This window comes from Jaculus jaculus, chromosome 16, assembly GCF_020740685.1.
Source record: "Jaculus jaculus isolate mJacJac1 chromosome 16, mJacJac1.mat.Y.cur, whole genome shotgun sequence".
Taxonomy (NCBI): Eukaryota; Metazoa; Chordata; class Mammalia; order Rodentia; family Dipodidae; genus Jaculus; species Jaculus jaculus.
In genome coordinates, this window is record NC_059117.1 from 17,252,896 (window position 1) to 17,273,942 (window position 21,047).

Below are 21,047 nucleotides of genomic sequence, written 5' to 3' on the forward strand. Positions count from 1 at the left end.
TTACATCACCTAGAGCATGCAAAACATAATGCTTAGTGTATAGGGAAGCCTCGCAGAACACTTACCCAACACTCAGCACCAAAAAGTACAAAGGGGACAGATGTTAGACAATCAGTGGTGAGGCAAAGGACAGCAAGCCAAACACCAGCTTAGTACAGCAAGTAGTGGCAAGCAATGCGTGCGCAGACATGCACACTGGTACCCAAAGCAGAAGTAGTCAACTGACAATGTTGAAATGGCTGTCACTAGAAGGGAAAGACCAGAGGATAGACTACAAGGAAGCCAACTTAATGAGAACCCTCCACAGACTCTAGTACTTTCCAAGCACAATGTGAGGAGTAAACCTCATAGTCTCTTCCTGGATGCTGGGATTGCTTTCTCCTTGTTCATATTTGAGTGAAGCAATAGAAATTCTTAGAGGACACTTGGAGTAACTAATGTGAAATTTAAGCCACAAGGTTATTTTTTGTATGCGCATGCATATAGTATGTGTGGTGTGTAGATTGTGTGGTATATGTACAAGTGTGTGCAAATGCACATGCCCCATGTATGTGCAGAAGCCAGAGAACATTGGCATTTGCCTTCCAGCAATCTGCATGTCTCCTTGAACAAAATCTCTCACTAAGTCCAGATTGCAGAACTACCTTTTTTTTTTCAAGGCCCAGTAATTCTCTAGTCTCTGCTCCCTACATGACTGGGTAACAGATGTATATGGCCACTCCCAGATGTTTATATGGCCACTAGCAAACCAAACTCATGTGGTCTCAGAACCCCTTAGGCCCTCATGTTTGCAAAGGAAGAACTCGTACCCATGGATCCATCTCTCCAGCCCCAACTATGAAGTTATTAAAGAACAAGGCTTCCACCAAATGCACACAATATTCAGGATTTTCATGGCTATAACATGATTACAAATGAAACAGATTCTTTAAGAAATAGTGTAATATACCATACCAAATCATCTTCTCTTGTTTTACCCCTATGCTTTGCTATATCCCTCCATTTTGCCAGGATAATTTTTTGCCTGTGGACACAGAACATCTTTTGTATCCGAAATAGTGTAACTGAAAAAAATGTATTAGGACATTATATGTGGTTAAAGATGTTTCCAAATTAACACAAATGGTTTAGTATTCTATCCTACATATATTATGAGCTGATGTTGGATCTAATAGTTTTTGCTTGGTTTTAATCATACCCCAAATTAATTACCTTTGACAGCATTTGATAGTACTCTCAAGAATTTATTAATCTCAAGAGTTTGGTGCCTTTAAAAAATATGTATAACAGAAACGTCAAGGTATATGACATTTTAATGTAAATCTATTCTCTATAAAACCAGTACTTCTCAACTTTTCAAAAGAAATACAATACAATTATGAGATAATTTCAGATCCAATGCCTTTGAATTATATCCCCTGAGATTAAATATATTGCCTTGTAAATGTTAACCAGGGGTCCAAAGCTTAAATACAAGGCCAAGAGGAACACAGGCTGCGGGAGAGGGCTGGCTCCATCTTTCAGAAGTACAGGTCCTATGTTTTCTCTTTATCTTTCATTTATTTTTTTAATGTGGAGTTTTGTGTTGTTTTTATGTTCAACTAAAGTGAGGTATCTGGATTTTCTGTGACTACACTACTGACATTAAACTTTGGCAACAATCTAAATAAAGTTGTGGAATCTTGTACAAACAGCAAAACATGTCAGCTTTCAGTTTTCAATACCACGGTTGGAACTGAAACCTTTGTCTTCCCTTGGATCTGTCTATGTGGGCTCTATGCAGCCTCAGTGACCTTCCACTTAGAGGGCACCTAGAACTCAACTAGCTTAGCTAATTCATAGTTCCCAAATGGAGCCATTGTTAAGTAAGTGAGAAATGAATAAGCATTGGCCGTTCTCTTAGCTTGTACAACTCATCTGACAGCTCTTGTTTCTTCTTGTGCTGATGTGATTTGGGCTCAGTCAGAAGAGCTGAATGATTACAGTTTTAAGATCAACTCCCAAGCAGAGGGACAATCAAAAGTAGTCCTGACAAGTCACTTCAGTGATCTTTGTAAGGACAATTATCTTACAAAGTCAGTACTTTTGAACTGACACTCAAATGTTGGCTCAAAAATTAATGCTTTCTATAAAATAGTAAGTTTTTCTAATTATTTTCAGTGGAATGCCTTTGGCTTGAATTGCTTTCCATGACATAGCTTTCCATACCTGTAAATGTTTGAGTGAACTTTGACTTTTATCCTTTGAGGTACATCAAGTATGAAGTAAAAACATTCTGGGGAGAATTAGTATACTGACATCTGAAACTCATATTTGCATATCACTTAATATACTACATTATATAACTCCTAAGAAAAACAAGCTCATAATAATATTTCTTAGAAATTTAAAACTAGGGCTGGAGAGATGGCTTAGCAGTTAAGCGCTTGCCTATGAAGCCTAAGGACCCCGGTTCGAGGCTCGGTTCCCCAGGTCCCACGTTAGCCAGATACACAAGGGGACGCACGCGTCTGCAGTTCGTTTGCAGAGGCTGGAAGCCCTGGCGCGCCCATTCTCCCTCTCTCCCTCTATCTGTCTTTCTCTCTGTGTCTGTCGCTCTCAAATAAATAAATAAAAAATTTTAAAAAAAAAGAAATTTAAAACTAGTAATTCTCTAGTCTCTGCTCCCTACACGCCTGGGGTAACAGATGTATATGGCCACTCCCAGATGTTTATATGGCCACTAGCAAACCAAACTCATGTGGTCTCAGAACTCCTCATGGTCTCATACAAATACATAATATTGAAATACTGGTTATGAAGCTCGGCGTGGTGGCGCACACCTTTAATCCCAGCACTTAGGAGGCAGAGGCACGAGGATCGCCATGAGTTCAAGGCCACCCTGAGACTACATAGTGAATTCCAGGTCAGCCTGAGCTAGAGTGAGACCCTACCTCAAAAAAAAAAAAAAAAAAAAAAGAAGAAGAAGAAGAAGAAAGAAAGGAATATTGGTTATGTTTTCTGGTTTTTACTCATTGTAATGGTACCACTGAGAATCATAGATTGTCTCCCAAACCAAAAAGAGACCACAAAAAAATAAAACAAGAAAAAAGAAAGAAGGGCTATTTTTCGGATTTATGCCAGCCATAAATGAGTCCATATCCAGAGAGCTGCAACAAACCTAAGCAAAAGAGCAGAGTTCCGTGTTCCCAGTCCCAGGGTCATACATTGTGTGCTGGGCACTCAGCACGAGCACTAAGACCCTAAGAGAAACCAGCTTTTCTGAAGCTTTCTCAGCTACATGCCAAAAGAAATATTTGTAAGGAACACAGAGCTCCTTGCAGTCACTTTTGGTGCCTACCCATAATGTACTAGCTCTTTGTTACATATAAAGCTAGCATAGTCAGGCCAGGTGATGCAGTCCTGTAATTTCAGTTACCTGGGAGCCTAAGGTTAGGAAGATCACCAGTTCAAGGCCTACCTGGGCAACTTAGCAAGAGCCTGCAAAAATAAAAATAATAGGTAGTATATAAAAGAAAACTTCACTTTTGGCTAGTCCTGGCCAAAATAAAAAGGAAAAAAGACTATAAATATAGTTCAGCAATAGAGTGCTTGCTCAGTATGTTTAAGGTCTTTGGTTCAATCTCAAGTATTACAAAAAAAAAAACCAGATCCTTATTTATAGTTATGCATATGTATATGCAAATAACAAATACATGAAGGATTTGATTTCAAATATGCTTATTTTCTCTTACTATAATTTTTTAAAATAAATCCTAAGGTTTTTTTTTTTTTTTCTTTTTCTGTGACAGGGTCTCACTCTATAGCCTAGTCTGACCTGATACTCACCATGGAGCTCAGGATGGCCTCGAACTCACTGCAAACATCTTGCCTCAGCCTCCCAAGTGCCATTCCAGGAAGGTACTACCATGCTTGGCTTTTAGTTAAGTTTTTTTTTTAATTTTTAAATTTTATTTTTGTTTATCAATTTATTAGAGAGAGGGAGAGAATGGGCACATCAGGACCTCTAGCTACTACAAACTCCAGATACATGTGCCACCCTGTGCATCTGGCTTACATGGGTACTGGGGAACTGAATTAGGGTCCTTAGGCTCTGCAGGCAAGTGCCTTAACCACTAAACCATCTCTCCAGCCTGAGTATTTTAAGTTAGTGGTTCTGCCTTTATTTCATGGCAGGTCTCTAAACATAAATATTGTAAGTTCTCTAAATTTATGCTTAATTGTTAGTTTGTTGGTTCTTTGAATAAATGAATAAATACAAAACTAATTGCTACTGTGTAAACACTTACATTTGAGCCGTTGTTTGTTTTGTTGCACATAGTTGTGCCAGAGAAGAAGATAAAATCTTTTACATCGAAACTTGTCATGTGTTACTGCTTTTTCCAGTTTTTCAGCCTTGACAGCCTCTTCATTTGCACGAGGCATGGTTAGTTCTTTCCAAGAGCTACAGGCAAAAGATAAAAGAAAGGATTTTGAAGTTAGTGTAATAGGAGTTTATAAGTAAGTTAAGAGGAATAAGAAATTGTGTTTCTGCCAGGTGTGGTGGCACACACCTTTAATCCCAGCACTTGGAAGGCAGAGGTAGGAAGATCACTATGAGTTCAAGGCCACCCTGAGACTACACAGAGAATTCCAGGTCAGCCTAAGCTAAAGTGAGACCCTACCTCAAAAAAAAAAAAAAAAAAGAAAGAAAGAAAGAAAGAAAGAAACTGTATTTCTTTTTCCCCTCAAAATTATAGCATGAAAAGAAAGGCCAAGCGTAGTGATACATGCCTTTAATCCCAACACTCGGGAGGCAGAGGTAGGAGGATCACTGTAAGTTGAGGCCACCCTGAGACACACACACAGTGACTTCCATGTTGGCCTTAAAAAATAAAAAAAGAAACAGTTAAAATTGGGCATATCCTGAAGATTCCTGATAGTTATAGTGAAAAATGAATATTATATGATGGCCATATTTCTTTTTAGATAAAAATAAAGACCTCATGTCATAACTTTAGTTTACCAAAACAATTGTCCTAATAATGACTTTAAAATAATAAAAAGGAACTAAAATTTCAAAACACATCTGGTCCCAAAGATTTTAAACATATTGTATCTTGAAGAAGTAAAGGTAATATTTTAATTAAATATAAGTTGACTAAATATAAAAAGAATAAGAAACAACACACAAAAAATAATACACAATGTTGAGAACATACTTAAGTAAGTAGCATATCAGGCCAAAAGTAAAGTTTCCTTTGTATATAGTATATCGGAAATTTAAAAAAAAAAAAAGAAAGAATAGTATATAAAAACCACATTCTTACTAAAAATGGTTCTTCACTAAATTTCCTGTGTAAAAGGTACATGCTTTTACCATCAGTTCTGGAGTCACCTAAAATAAGCAATTGAAGCAAGCATTAGGTATCAGTGGAATATACAGGTTACCTATGTAAAATGCACAAGGAAATGAGAACAATGGCTGCCTCTAGGGAGAGGAAGAAAGCAGTTTGGACGCAAGAACAGATAGAATTATAGGAATTACATTTATGTATGCTTTTTTTTTTTTTTCCTTTTCTGGCTTTTCAAGGTAGGTTCTCACTCTAGCCCAGGCTGACCTGGAATTCACACTGTAGTCTCAGGGTGGCCTTGAACTCACAGTGAACCTTCTACCTCTGCCTCCCAGGTGCTCAGATTAGAGGCGTGTGCTACCATGCCCGGCTCCAGCTTTGCTTTTTAAATCAGAATCATCTTTAAAAACATCTCATTACATCCAAACTTATTTTAAGCTAAATATTATGGCAGTGCTATCAGCAATATTTAGAAGTGTATACAATTTCAGGACTGGAGGCGCCATTCAGTTGATAGGATGCTTGACCAGTATGCAAGGGGCCCCGGGTGTGACCCCCAGAGCTGCATAGACTGAGCACAGTGGCGCATGCCTGTGTTTCCAGCACTCAGAAGGTGAAGGCAGGAAGATTATAAGTTCATTGTCATTCTCGGCTGTTAGAGTTTAAGGTCAGCCTCAGACATGAGACCCTGTCTCAAAAGAGAAGTGGACAGGGCTGGAGAGATGGCTTAGCAGTTAAAATGCTTGCCTGCAAAGCCTAAGGATCCTGTTTAACTCTCCAGATCCCACGTAACCCAGACACACAAAGGTGAGGCAAGTGCAAGGCACACATGCCCACTAGATGGCGCAAGCATCTGGAGTTCAATTTCAATGGCTGAGGCCCTGGTATGCCAATTATCTCTTTCTCTAAAATATATTTTTTTTATTTTTTATTTTTATTTATTTATTTGACAGAGAAAAGGGGGAGAGAGAGAGAGAGTGAGAGAATATGCACACCAGGGCCTCCAGCCAGTGCAAACAAACTCCAGACACTTGAGCCCCCTTGTGTGTCTGGATAACATGGGTCCTGGGGAATCGAACCTGGGTCCTTTGACTTTACAGGCAAATACCTTAACCACTAAGCTATCCCTCAAGCCCTGAAAAAAAAATTTTACAGAAAAAAATGCCAGCTTTCCTCCTTTTCTTTCTTTCTACCCAATAAAACTTGGCCACACACACACACACACACAAAAGTGAGTCTGCTGGTTACTTATAAGACTGATTTGCTTTTCTTATCAAGGCTGTAAAATGAGATTCCAGGAATAATAAAACCACACACACACACACAAAAAAAAAAAAAACCCACACAAATTATACATCTAAACTGTGGGATTTGTTTAAAGAGATGCAAATTTATTATGTGCAACCACTCATAATAAATGTGGGAACAGCTGAGGGCTGTTCAAGCCTGTACCTTCCTTATGCTCTTTAATGAGTAAAGAGATTATATTAGCATTATCTTATACACATGATACTACTGAGGATACTTTAACCTTTTATTGTTACCAAGTTTTCCATAAATATATACAAACACACGGTCAAATCTATTTGGTGGAGTAAAAAGGTGATTCAAATCTGCATGAGTTGCCAGAAATTCTAAATACTACTATTTCTGGGCATAAATATTTTTCTCCTTTGCACATTGCTGTAAGTGCTCTGTAGAAATTAGAAAAGTGTGCGCATGTCAATCATGCATTTATTCTCAGTATATTGGCAGTTACCTTCTCATTGCTGAAACAAAACACCCAACCAAAAGCAGCTGATGGGAGAAAAGTAGTTATCTTGACTTACAGTTTCAGGGGGAAGCTTCACGATGACATGAGCAGAAGCTGGACATTACCCCTGCCACAGCAGGTGGAAAACAGCAGCAGAAGAGTGAGCCAAGTTCTGACAAGATGTATCTGGCTATAACACCCCTCAGCCCACCTCATCAACACACTTCTTCCAGCAAGGCACCACCTCTCAAATTGCCATCAGCTGGGGAACAAGTATCCAGAGCACCTGAGTTTACAGGAGACCTCTGATTCAAACTGCCACAGCATATAAGAAAGGCCCAAGTGGACACTGCAAGCCTTATAATTGGCCAGCCAGCCCAACAAGCCAACGGGTGCAATAGTGGCACATCTGTCATGGTGGAAACCAACTGCCCTCCAATTGGACTGGAGGCCCGCTCCATGGGAGAAAACACATCCCTGATATTGAAAACTTAAAACAGGGTAATCATGAGTACTAGGGGTGTAACATCTGCTGATGTCTGTAAAAATGTATATAGTATGCTTATCAAACTGCCCTGTAAGCACTTCTCTTAATATTTATACCCTTATATTATCACTACTCTCACTTTGGATAGAGAGTATTCTCTTTTCAGATGGCAATGACTTTGGGATGACTCAGAAGGTATCATAGTGCTGGAAAGAAGTGACTGGAGTACTGAGTAACATCTAGATCACACCTTCCAAGGCTCAGGGTCTAATGTGGAAGAGGTGGTGAAAAGAATGTAAGACCCAAAAGAAGGGTAGGACTCCTTACAACATGCTCCCTCCAGACACAAAATGGCCTGGATATCCATGACCTCATAATGCCTAATACTACCTACACAAGACTATCATAAGAGGAGGGAAAGATCATGACATCAAAATAAAAGAGAGACTGATTGAGATGGGGAGGGGATATGATGGAGAATGGAATTTCAAAGGGGAAAGTGGGGGGGAGGGAAGAGGGTATTACCATGAGATACTTTTTATAATCATGGAGAATGTTAATAAAAATTGAGAAAAAAAAAAAAAGAAAGAAAGAAAGGCCCATAGCCACCCTGATATTCTACTTCATATTCAATGACTATTGGAAATCCTAAATTTTTAGGGTTAGGCATTTAGATCAGTGGTAAAGCACTCACCCAGCATGTCCTAGATGCTTGGTACCTGGCACCAAAAGAAAAACAAAATTTGGGGCTGGAGAGATGGCTTAGTGGTTAAGGCATTGGCCTACAAAACCAAAGGATCCTGGTTTGATTCTCCAGGACCCACATAAGCCAGATGCACAAGGAGGTGCACACATCTGGAGTTTGCAGTGGCTAGAGGCCCTGGTGTGCCCATTCTTTCCCTCTCTCTTTCTCTTTCTCTCTCTGCCTCTTTCTCTCTATCAAATAAATAAATAAATAAAACATATTTAAAAAACAAAATTCAATTTTAATAAAGATTAAATACAAATACTTATGTGCTTATAGCGAGAAAAGCACAGAAGTGTGAGGTTTTTGAAGTTGTTCACTAGGCTCAGACTTAGATGGGAAAAAGAGAAGTCTTCAGGATATCAGAGCAGGCAGGGAACCAGAAATGGAATGAGATGGCAGTCATTAACTACAATTATTTTTAGCTCTACTGCAGGTCCCTAAATTCCCTAAGCTACACTCTCTTTAGAAGATATCATCTCCACAGTGCTACATAAATGTCTGCAATAAATTGTTTTGCATAGAGCATATTACATGATCAAATGAATATAGTTCAAAACATAGTAACAATGACTTTGAGAAGAAAAAAATATATAATTTATCAAGTAACACTTGGACTGAAATTTTTTCCAAGTTTTTCTAATCAATTCTTTAAAACATCATAAAAGTAGAATTGCTAATCTAATACGAAAGAAGTTGGTGCAATCCCCATTAATTCATTGATTATGGCATACCATAAGAGTTTCTGTCATTTCAGCACAGGACACCAAGAGACCACGTGGGAACTCAGAGGAAAGCCAGTCCTCTCCTGATAAGCCCTCATAGTTCTGGAAAGTGCTAGGGGAGCTACTATGTGACAGTGGTCACCAGCAGCAAGAATAAGCAGAAGACTGTGAAAAACTATGCGTTTCATCAGACAGACAAGAAACACACACTTGTGCAACAGTGGCACATAGCCCATGTGGGTAACCAACTGCCCTCACTTACTGGGTGAGTTCTCTGACGCTGGGAATCAAGCCAGTGCCACATAGGCAGGAAACTCACAAGCCCCAGGGAAAAACCCCCATTGTTATCTGGACAAGTGGAGTGAGTACCCTTGTCAAACTGTCTCAAAATTACAAGCAGACCCTTCTCAGTCAAAGCTGCTCTAACCCTTGGTTGGAAAACCTGATTTTACAGATGGCAGAGAATACTGAGGAAACCAAAGAGCCACCAAATTCAATGAGAAAAGACAGTCAACTGCTCACCAAGATACATGCCACCTCTACCACATTGACTGCAGACCAGGAGAAACCACAGGGAAAACAGGTACAGGAATACTGACTGCTCCTGATGCTGGCCTGACAACCACCTCCAGGGAAACAGCAACAAACATGGAGAGGAACAGAAACAGAAATACAGAGGCTACAGAGAAATCAACACTAAAAACAATCTGCTAACACACCCAAGGCTCAGGGATTGTTGCAAGAGGGGAAGATTGTAAGAGCCACAGGGTGGGTACAAAGACCCTGAGGAACAGAGCCTCCAGAGACTAACAGAGGCCTACCTCACAATGAACACCAAGGACCCTACTGAGGAGGACCTTCAGGATAATGGAGACTGGGGATGAGAGAATACAAGACTATAAACTATATAAATAAAAATCTATATTTACTTGGTAGGCCAAGGTAGGATGATTGCTGTGAGTCTGAGGCCAGCCTGAGATTACACAGTAAATTCCAGGTCAGCCTGAGCTACAGCAAGAAACTACCTCAAAAAAAAAATAATTATTATTATATTTACAAATTTAAAAAAATTGTCATTCTAATATTCTTTTCTGAGTTTCTTACCCTAATGTCACATGTAATATTCTCACATTTTAAGAAAACCTAATAGTTAAAAATCACATTTCTTTTCTTTTGAGACATCTCACTCTGCAGCCCAGGCACTCTAATATTTCTTTTTTAAGAATTTTTGGGGCTGGAGAGATGGCTTAGTGGTTAAGGCACTTGCCTGCAAAGCCTAAGGACCCAGGTTCAATTCCCCAGTACCTACATAAGCCAGAGACACAAGGTGGTGCATGCATCTGGGGTTCATTAGCAGTGGCCCAAAGCCTTAGCATACCCATTTTCTCTCTATATAGCTGCCTCTTCATCTCTCTCCCTCCCTCTTTTCCTCTAAATAAATAAATAAAATATTTATTTAAAAAGAAGTTCTGGTTGAGTGTGGTGGTGTACACCTTTAATCCCAGCACTAGGGAGTTCTAACAATATAGTTCTGCAAACTAGAACTTTTTTTAAAGAGTGGAAGAGAGATCAAAAGTGAAATCTAGGGCTAGGAGATGGCTTAGTGGCTAAGGCGTTTGCCTGCAAAGCCAAAGTTTATGGCGAACGCCTGAATCAAACCACCACAATCTCGAACTCAAGACCCTCCTGGCTAAGCCCCAGAGTGCTGATAAGGACATTCTCTAGAGCATCTCGTAAACAGTAGACCATATATACAAGTGCCATATCGCCAGCTTTCCTACTGTTGCGTTTATTGTGTGTTTGTGTGCGTTATGAGTGGTGAGTGTGTACATGTGTCTGCAGATATGTGTGCCTCTTGTGCATGCAGGGGCTAGAGGAAGATGCTCAGTGTCTTCTCTATCATTCTTCGACTTCGTCTCCCTGAACTTGGAGCTTGCCTTTTTTTTTTTTTTTTTTTTTTTTTTTTTTTTTTTTTTTTGGTTAGTCTGGCTGACCAAGGAGCCCCAGTGACCCTTGCCATCTCTGTCCCTCTCACTTCGGGGTTAGGCATGCACAGTCATGCCCAGTTTCTTACATGGGTTCTGGGGACTGAACTCAGGTCCTCATGCTTGTATAGCTAGTGCCCTTACCCAAGGAGCCAGCTTCCCAGCCCTGAGTTACATTTAAACTTCTTTAAAAGTAAGCAGCATAAGATGGGCCTGGTGGCGCATGCCTTTAGTCCTAGTACTTGGGAGGCAGATGTAGGAGGATCGCCATTCGTTCGAGGTCACCCTTAAACTACATAGTGAATTCCAGGACAGCCTGAACTAGAGTGAGATCCTACCTTGAAACACCAAAAAAAAAAAAAAAATTAAGCAACATAAATCTAACTCATATCCTTATTCCTGCACCGCATTACAAATAATAGTAGTGCTTAATTTTGATGCCTTCGCAGGAAATAATAATTAGCCAGTCTCAAAAGGAAAGAAATAACATGGCAAATAGCAAGATTCAGGATGTGGCTACCTACCAACCTGTCTTGGCCATAAGTCCTGTTTGCCTGTCCCAGAGAACTAATGCCCAAGGCCCTAGGGTCTTGTTTCCTTGGGGTTGGAGAGATGGCTTAGTGGTTAAGGTGTTTGCCTGCAAATCCCAGTTTGATTCTCCAGGACCCACATAAGCCAGATGTACAAAGTGGTGCATGCATCTGAAGTTTGTTTGCAATGGCTGGAGGCCCTGGCACACCCATTCTCTCTCTCTCTGTTCCTCCCTTCTTTCCTCCCTCCCTCCCTCCCTCCCTCCCTCTTTCTCTCAAATAAATAAAATATATATTTTTAAAGTTAATTTTCTTTGTCATAATCTTTATATACATCTTTAAGACCATTTAAGAACATTTCCCCTGTAGATTTTTTATAGTTTTGTCACATAGTAATCCCCATGACATCATTTTTAAAACCTATAGATGGGAGGGATCTTCAGGACATACTGAGTGAGAAAAGATATGGAAAATTGTATATAATCTCCAATTTATTTATAAGAACTCACAGAGGAGAGGAATGTGGCATAATGGCTCATAGATTCCAAGTAGAAATGATGGAAAAATAGGCAAAAAGCTACTGAAAATGATGACCTGAAGGGAGGGATAGGACAGATGATCAAAGAGGCAGGAATGGAAGAAATGTTTCTGTCAGTGCTCATTCTGTTGATGTGATGTTGCACATAACTGGAAGCATAATTATCTCAAAAATGAAAACACATAACATCAACACTGAATAATCATCATCTTAGGTGATGAAAATTTTTACTTTCACTGAAAATATATGGTAGGTTACATGCATCTTAGATGCAAAAAGAATTGTGTAATTTCCTTAAGCTTTGCTCAGTATTTTTTTTTTTTGCATGTGTATGTGATGGGCATGCATGTGCATAGTCAGCATTTTTAAAATATTTTATTTATTTATTTGAGAGAGAGAGAGAGACATACAGAAGTTGGCAGGTAGACAGACAGAATGGGCACACCAGAGCTTCCAGCCACTGCAAACGAACTCCAGATGCGTGTGCCTCCTTGTGCATCTGGCTAATGTAGGTCCTGGGGAATCGAGCCTCGAACCAGGGTCCTTAGGCTTCTCAGGCAAGCGCTTAACTGCTAAACCATCTCTCCAGCCCACATAGTCAGTATTTTTAATGTTAGTGGTTCTATAGTATTGTTTCTCTGAAATCATTATGCACATTGTAGGGTGAAAAATAATAAATAATTATGATAATGTATTTGGATATTTAATAACTCAAGTCACTATCATAAGTAATAACTATGATCATTGGTCACTGTTTTGGCCAAGAAAATGAAGTATAATAGCTATACTTACGGTTTCAAATGAGTGAGTTTATAAAAGATAGAGCAAGCACAAGAAGAAATGGGAGAAATGACTGGAAAAGCCTCCTAACACACAGATCAAGGGTCCTAGGCAGAGGTCTTTTCCTCCAGTGAGGCTTCGGGTCAGCAGTTCCCACCACAGGTGCTTTTATATGATGGGATAAGTAATAGTGAGCTCTGCTCAGGTCTTAGGATTGGGGGTGGGGAATGATCCCTGACTCTTTGGGAAAGGGTTTACTGTTCTCACTGCTGCAGTGTTTTCCATCCTTAGGCTCTAAACAAGCTTGGGTCAACAAGACGGGAGGAGGGGGATTGACCCCAGTCCCAGAATCAGCTCCCAACAAGCTGTGACACCACATAACAATTTACTAATACAACTTATATTACAGTGATTAATTGAACTTTTACGTTGATGTCTATAGAACTTTTAATGATTTAAGATGAGCTGAAGGTCAGTCAATAGGACTACACTGGATTCCTCATGCGATGCTCAACACTGCTGTGGAGTGTTCTTGCGACCCAAAGACAAAAGGCGGGAAAAGCACGTCAGTGAGGTTACCCTTCTACATGCTACTGCTGCCAGCTTCTCAGGAAACACAAGAAACCTGCTGAGGGAAACAACAGCAGAGGAAAGAACGGGAATGTGGAGCAGTTTACAAGACACATTATGTTTCCTCTAATAAGTAGCTGGCTTGGGAAAAATAAGAAGAAAGGAGAACTGTTGTCAATTACAAGAAAGTCAGATACATAACAACCAAGGGCAACATGTGGACTATGCATGGATTCTGACTTGAACAGAGCCATAAGTAAAAAAGACATTGTTCAGACAATTTGGGAAACTCAAATAAAAATGGAACAATCATATCTGCATATAATCAGCACCAGAGGATATTCAAAAGCTACTGCTATTTATAATGTAAAACAAAGGTATTGTTTATGTCTTGTTTTTCCTTCTTTTAAATTATTTTAATAGACACATAAAAACAAAAATTACAGCCAGACATGGTAGCACACCTTTAATCCCAGTACTTGGGAGGCAGAGGTAGGAGGATCACCATGAGTTCAATGCTACCCTGAGACTACACAGTGAATTTTAGGTCAGCCTGGGTCACAGCGAGACCTTACCTTAAAAAACAAAGACAAAAAATTACTCATATTATTAGGTACTATGTAATGTTTTGTTTCATGTATACGGTGGGTAATGTTAAACTTACATAAAATTAAACTTCCATCCTATTTTGGGGGAGGGGGTTGTTTTGTTTTGTTTTTAAGGTAGGGTCTCACTCTAGTCCAGGCTGACCTGCAATTAACTATGTATTCTCAGGGTGGCCTGGAACTCACAGCAATCCTACCTCTGCCTCCCAAGTGCTGGGATTAAAGGTGTGTGCCACCATGCCCGGCTCATCCTATTCTTAACTTTTATGAGGTCAACTCTTTGGTTTTAATTCCACAAATGAGATTATGAAATAATCCCTCCATGTTTCTGATAATGACAGGACTTCATTCCTTTCATGGATGAATAGCATTCCTGTGTGTGTGTGTGTGTGTGTGTGTGTGTTCTTTATTCATCCATCAGTTGATAAATAGGTATGTTGCCATTGCTTGGCTATTGTGAATAGTACTACAGTGAACCTGATACTACTAAAGTTTTTGTTTTAAAATAAAGTTTTAGATGTAGCCCAGGGCAACTTCAAATATGCTGGGATTATAGAGGGGTTCTTTGTTTTTTTCTTTGTTTTGCTTTTTCAAGGTAGATTCTCGCTCTAGCCCAGGCTGGCCTGGAATTCACTGTGTAGTCTCAGGGTGGCATTGAACTCACAGTGATCCTCCTACCTCTGCCTCCAGAGTGCTGGGCTTAAAGGTATGTGCCACCACAGCTGGCTGATTATAGGTTCATGCCATCATGGCCACCTCTCCAGATGTCTCTGACATACAGTTTTCATGTCCTTTGAGTATGAACCCAGCAGTAGCAGTGATGGATGATAGATGGCTCTTTTCTTTTTTCTTTTATTTTCTTTCTTCTTTCTTTTTCTGTTTTTGAGGAACCTCCATACTGTTTTCCTTAGTGGCTACAACAGTGTGCAGGTTTCCTTCTCTTCACATCCTTCCCAAAACTTATTTTTATGTTTTATGATAATAGCCATTCTCACTGAAGTGTGGTGTTATCTCATTGTGGTTCTTATTTGCATTTCCATAATCTGTGATATTGAATATTTTTCATGTATATGTTGGCCATTTGTATGTCTTCCTTTGAGAAATGTCTTTTTAGATATATTGCCCATTTTTAAATTAGATTATTTGGGTTTGGGGCTAGTAAATTTTGTTTTGTGGGGGGTGGCATATACATATGTAAGTGCTCATGTGGTACCCCAGGCACTCGCCTGTGGTGTCTGGAGCAGAACACTGAGTGACCCACTCCATTGCTCTTCCGCCTGCCCTTATTTGAGCCAGTCTCTTACTGATCCTGGAGCTCACCATTTTTCCATGAGGTCCAGCACTTCTCAGGTCTCTGATCCTCTAAGGGACCGGGCTTACAGGTGTGCACTGCATTGCTGGCTATTCACATGGGTCCTGGAAACTGAAGTCAAATCATTCTCTCAGGCCCTCATGCTTGCACAGGAAGCACTCTTAACTGCAAAGCTGTCTCTCCATGGGCTAGTAAATTTTCACAGTTCTTGTGTATTTTGGATATCAATGTCTAAGCAGATACATAGTTTTCAAATATCTTCTCCCATTCTATAGGTTATCCTTCCACTGTGGTGCTTGTTTCCTCTCCAAAACAAAACTTTTCAGTTTGATATAGTCCAGTTGGTTTATTTTTGCTTTGGTTTCCTTTACTTTTTTAAAATTTTATCATTTATTTATTTGAGAGAGAGGGAGAGGCAGATGAGCCTCTGCAAATGAACTCTAGATACATGTTCCACCTTGTACATCTGGCTTACATGGATCCTGGGGACTTAAACCTGGGTCCTTTGGCTTTTCAGGCAAGTACCCTAACCACTAAGCCAGCTTTCCTGCCCTGTTTCCTTTGCTTTTGAGGTCAACACGAAAAAGAAAGAAAGAGAGAGAGAGAGAGAAAAGGAAAGAAAGAGGAGGAGAAAAAGAAAGGAAGGAAGGAAAGAAAGAAAAAAAGAGATAAAGAAAATTCTTGTCCACTCCAGTATTGAAGCATTTGCCCTATGGTTTCTGGTAGTTTCAGGCTGAGTTAATTTTATTTATTTACTTATTCATTCATTCATTCATTTATGAAAGAGAGAGAAAGAAAAAGAATGGGCATGCCACAGCTTCCAGCCACTGAAAATGAACTCCATACACATGCACCACCTTGTGTATCTGGTTTATGTGGATCCTGGAGAATTGAACCTGGGTCCGTTGGATTTGCAGGCAAGAGCCTTAACTGCCAAACCATCTCTCCAGCCCTGGGTTAATTTTTAATTCATGGTGGAAGGGGTACAGTTTTGTTCTGCAGGTGAAATTCTAAGGAACACTTTTTGAAAAGAATTGCTCATTCTCTAGGACAGGTTCTTAGCACCTTTGTTATACATATGTGGGTTTTTCTAGACCCTTTTCCGTTCCATTGATGTGTGTGTCTATTTTCATGTTAATACCATGCTGTTTTGTTTGCTACACGTTCACAGTGTTGTATACTATGTGGTGTGTGTATTGTGTAAACACGTGTGTGTGCAGAAGTGTGCACCCCATGTGTAAGCACATGGAGGCCAAAGGAAGATGGCAGTGTCATCCTCTATCACTTTTCCACCTTGTTTGCCCAAGCCCTAGTCTCTCACTGAACCTAAAGCTGCAGGGGTTTGTTTTGTTTTTGTTTTTTCCTCAGTCATACTGGATGACCAGGGAGCCCCATCCACCCTCCTGTCTCCACCCCTGCCAGTGCTGTGGCTACAGCCGTGTACCACCATGTCCAGCTTGTCATGTAGGTGCTGGGACTCAGACTCAGGGCCTCCTGCGTACACTACAAGCACTTGCTTGCTGAGCCATCTCCCAGCCCTTCTGGTATGATTTGAAATCAAGAAGTGTCCTGCCTCCTGCTTTTTTATTTTTCTTTCTGCCCAAATTGGCTTTGGCTACTCAGGACTTTTTGTGATTTCATATACATCTGAGAATTGTCTTCTCTGAGCTGGAGAGTTGGCTTAATGGTTAAGGCACTCACCTGCAAAACCAAAGGACCCAGGTTCAATTTCCCAGTACCCACATAAAGCCAGATGCACAAAGTGATGCATGCATTTGGAGTTTGTTTGCAGTGGTTGGAAGCCCTGTTTGCCCATTCTCTACATATCTGCCTCTTTCTATCCACTCACTGTCTTTCAAATAAATGAATAAAATAAAACATTTTTTAAGAAAAGAATTGCTTCCTCTAGTTCTGAGGGAAATACCGCTGGTATCTTCATCAGTATTGCATTGAATCTTTAGACTACTTTGGACAATGTGGTGATCAATCTCTGGTTGTCAACTTGACAGGATTTAGAATCACCATGGAAACAAATCTTTGGGAATGCCTGTGAGGAAGTTGCTAGATACAAGTTAATTGCAGCAGGAGGGCCCATCCTAACTGCATGGAGTACTATTCCATGAGCTGGGGTGCCAGACTGAATAAAAAGGAAAACTGAGCTAAGGAGCAGCATTCATCACTCTGCTTCCTCACTGTGGACTGAATGGGGGCAGCTGACTTAAGCTCCCGCTGCCAGGCCTTCCCTGCCCTGATGGACTGTGACCTTGGCCTGTAAGCCAAAATGAACAAATGAGCCCCTCCTTTTTTATTTTTATTTTATTTTATTTTTGGTCTTTTGAGGTAGAGCCTCACTCTAACTCAGACTGACCTGAAATTCACTATGTAGTCTCAGGGTGGCCTTGAACTCATGGCAATCCCCCTGCCTATCTCTGCCTCCCAAGTGCTGGGATTAAAGGTGTGTACCACCACGCCTGGCTGAACCCATCTTTAAATTGCTTCTGGTCAGGTACTTTGTACCAATAAGAAGAAAGAACCAATATAAGTTGTATGCACATTTGAACACTACTAACTTAAAAGTCTGGGTATTTTGTTAATTGCTTCTATCAACTTAAGTTTTGAGGTTTTGTTTGTTTTTTGAGGTAGAATCTTATTCTAGCCCAGGCTGATCTGGAATTCCCTCTGTAGTCTCGGGCTGGCCTCAAACTCACAGCCATCCTCCTACCTCAGCCTCCCAAGTACTGGAATTAAAGGCATGTGTCACCATGCCCGGCTCTTTAAGTTTTTTACAGCATTGAAACATTTTCTCTGTTCTCAAGTACATTGAGTTTTCTTCAAATAACTGCTTTTAAGTCTCTGAGAGTTCTCCCATACTGATTCCCATCTGGTCAGTTTCTGTCTCATTGTTTAGATGAGGCCGTAGTTTCCTAAAATCTCTTGGTACTTATGGGTGGGAGACATTATTTGGGCATTGAAGAGTTGAGCATGTCTAGAACACACCATCTAAAATGCGGTGTTGGCATGTTGTTTCAGAGAAGCCAGGAGCATACCTAGAGAGGGCAGGCAATCCTCGCTCATAAGCCCATCCCTAGGGTGAGGCAGCCCAGATCCTTATCCCCTGTTAGCAGCCAGGACTCTGCTTAGCTCTGGGCAGAGACACTGTGGAGAGAGCAATCTCAGACCTCAATGTCACACTTGTGGCCACCCATGGCAATGAGCTATCCCAGCCTGAACCCATGGCCTGTCAAGACTAGCCCAACACTGGAGTAAGCCTAATGTCCACACTGCTATGGACTGTCTATGGCTGAGGTGATTCCTGGTCTAAGACCACGGCCACTGTGGCCAGCCACATGATGCTAGCTGAGTAGAGGTCTGACATCCTGAGGCAGCTTATTCTTCCCTGATGTACAAGGTCCATTCACAGGCAGAGCCAGGAAGAGAGGCCATTAGGTTTTGCCCAGTGTTAGGGTTCACCAGCCTGGAACTAACTCAGCTCCAGGGACAAGTATTGTTTACCACCCTGTCCAACTGCGGTGACTGGGGGGGTCTCGTGTCATGCTATGATGATGCCCAAGCTTTGGGTAGTGCTGGTGAGGCAGTTCCTTATCACCCTACCTGATACTAAGCTGGGTCACACCTGAGTCTCACAGCCACAAGGAGCTGGCTCAGTCTCAGAGATGCACTAAGGCCCACAATGTACATATTGGTGATGCAAGCCAAAAGAATAGAGGGAAACAATGGGATGCAGGACCACACCTGCCACCCAGAAAGTTCCAGACCCTGAGTTACAAGCATTGTTTGACAATGGTCATGCTGCCTGAAACCGAGAGATGGGTGGTGGAAACAGTCCTGTCTGGTCTCACAGCTACAGGGATCTGTTCAGTATCTGAAGGACGGTAGTAATGTCCCAGGCCAATCCTGGGTTGGAAATGGTGCAGGCTAATATGGGAGTCAGTTCCACTGATACACAGGTCTCCATCAGATGCCAGGGCAGTCAGGAGGTTCAATCTATGAGGCCTGGCATGTGTAGGGAGCCCTCAGCTTCTGTGGGGTGCAAGGTCTCGCTGTGGTAGGCCTGGCACTTAGCTCGAAGACAAGGTGCTAGCTTTTGTGTCCTCTTCCCTGGGCGGCCGCCCAAGGCTGGGGAGGTGGTTATAGTCAAACCCTGGCCTGTCTGAGGTACTGGCCTGGAAGTAGAGATCATGAAACTGCCCAGCATTAACCTTCACTGAGGCAAGACTTAGAACTAAGTTTCAAATCTAAAGGCTTAAACCTTATTCTCTGTCTCTCACCAATAACACAGGCCTCTCTCTCTCTCCCTACCTCCTCCCACCCACCCTCTCTCTCTCTCTCCTGGGCTGCTTGTGTTCAGGAGGTGAGTAATATAGGCAACCATGTCTTTCCTGCCTTCAGTTCCTCTTCTCATTTCATTATACCGAAGGCAGCACTGAGGACTCTCACCTGGCTTCCCCAGCCTGGAGTGTGAACAAGGGCTCAACTTGATATGCCTGTGGGGCTCTTACTCAGCCATCTTGTTCCACCCTTGGCACTTTTCTATTCTCTAAAAACAACATTTCCTGTCAAAGATTCATACCAATAGGCTCATAGAGAACCTCCACTGTTCTTTAATTAAGAAGAGTGAATAGCCAGGCATGGTGGTGTATGCCTTTAATCCCAGCATTCAGTAGGGAGGCAGAGGTAGGAGGATCTCCATGAGTTGAAGGCCAGCCTGAGACTATATAGTGAATTCTGGGTCAGGCTGGGCTAGAGCGAGACCCTACCTCTAAAAACCAAATAAATAAATAAGTGGATATACACATCAATAAATCTTTTTAATAACCAGATTTATCCCCTTTAATTCAAATTGTTCTCACTTTTGGTTGGAGAATCTATCTTACAGATGGAGGAGAATTGGGGGGACAGCAATACATCAAGAAGAGAGAGTAAATTTTTCACTATGAGATGTATCACCTCCACCTCATCTGCCCAGGCCCAGAAGTCATTACAAAGTGTGAATACTGCTCTCACCTGAAAACCACTTACTGGGAAATGACACAGACACTGGTACTCAAACCTCATCAAAACGGAGATCTATAGGCTACAGAGAAAACAACACTAAATCAGACCTCTATTTTGCCCCACAAGGACAAGGCTCAGGGAGTATGGTAGTTTGAAAAATGGCCCCCATTATATTCAGTGTTTTATTAGTTTGTATTTTTCATCTGCAGCCACCTGGCTGGAGGCAGTGTCATTGAGTGGATCTTAAGGTATGGTGGTGGGTTTGAGATTCCAATTTAAAGATATGCAAAGTGTGCCTCGCTTGAGATCCTGAAAGTGTGCTGTGCTGTGGGACTTTTTGGCTTTGGGACTTGGAGCTTCTCTCTCTCTTGCCTGGTCCTCTGAGAGCAGGCCAGCATCTTCTGCCATTATGGAACTTGCACTGGATCTGTAAGCTTCAATAAATCCCAACTTCCATAACTGTGCCTGGTCTGAAGTTCATCTCAAGGAACCTGAAGCTGTCTGCTACAGGGAGTATTGCACCACATCTCCTCCCTCCCGCCCTGGGCTTCCCCACACCCGCAGACACTGACTGAGTACTCTTGGTCCCCACAATGACCACCAATAACCCCACCAAAGAAGAACCTCAGCAGAACTGGGATAGAGGAAAAGGGATCTAAGAGTACAAC

The 21,047-nt window shown here is 41.3% G+C and overlaps 1 protein-coding gene across 2 annotated transcripts in view; it reads right to left on the bottom strand.

The window, feature by feature from the left end:
• Positions 1 to 21,047, bottom strand: part of Fbxl13 (F-box and leucine rich repeat protein 13) — a 205,543-nt gene that overhangs the window by 160,644 nt on the left and 23,852 nt on the right. For both annotated transcript variants that reach the window (XM_045135824.1, XM_012947562.2), the window contains exons 4-6: positions 5,310 to 5,377; positions 4,290 to 4,444; positions 955 to 1,064 (exon numbers count right to left, since the gene is read on the bottom strand). In XM_045135824.1, coding sequence (XP_044991759.1) covers positions 955 to 1,064; positions 4,290 to 4,444; positions 5,310 to 5,377 — 333 coding nt within the window. The remainder of the gene's footprint in view (positions 1 to 954; positions 1,065 to 4,289; positions 4,445 to 5,309; positions 5,378 to 21,047) is intronic.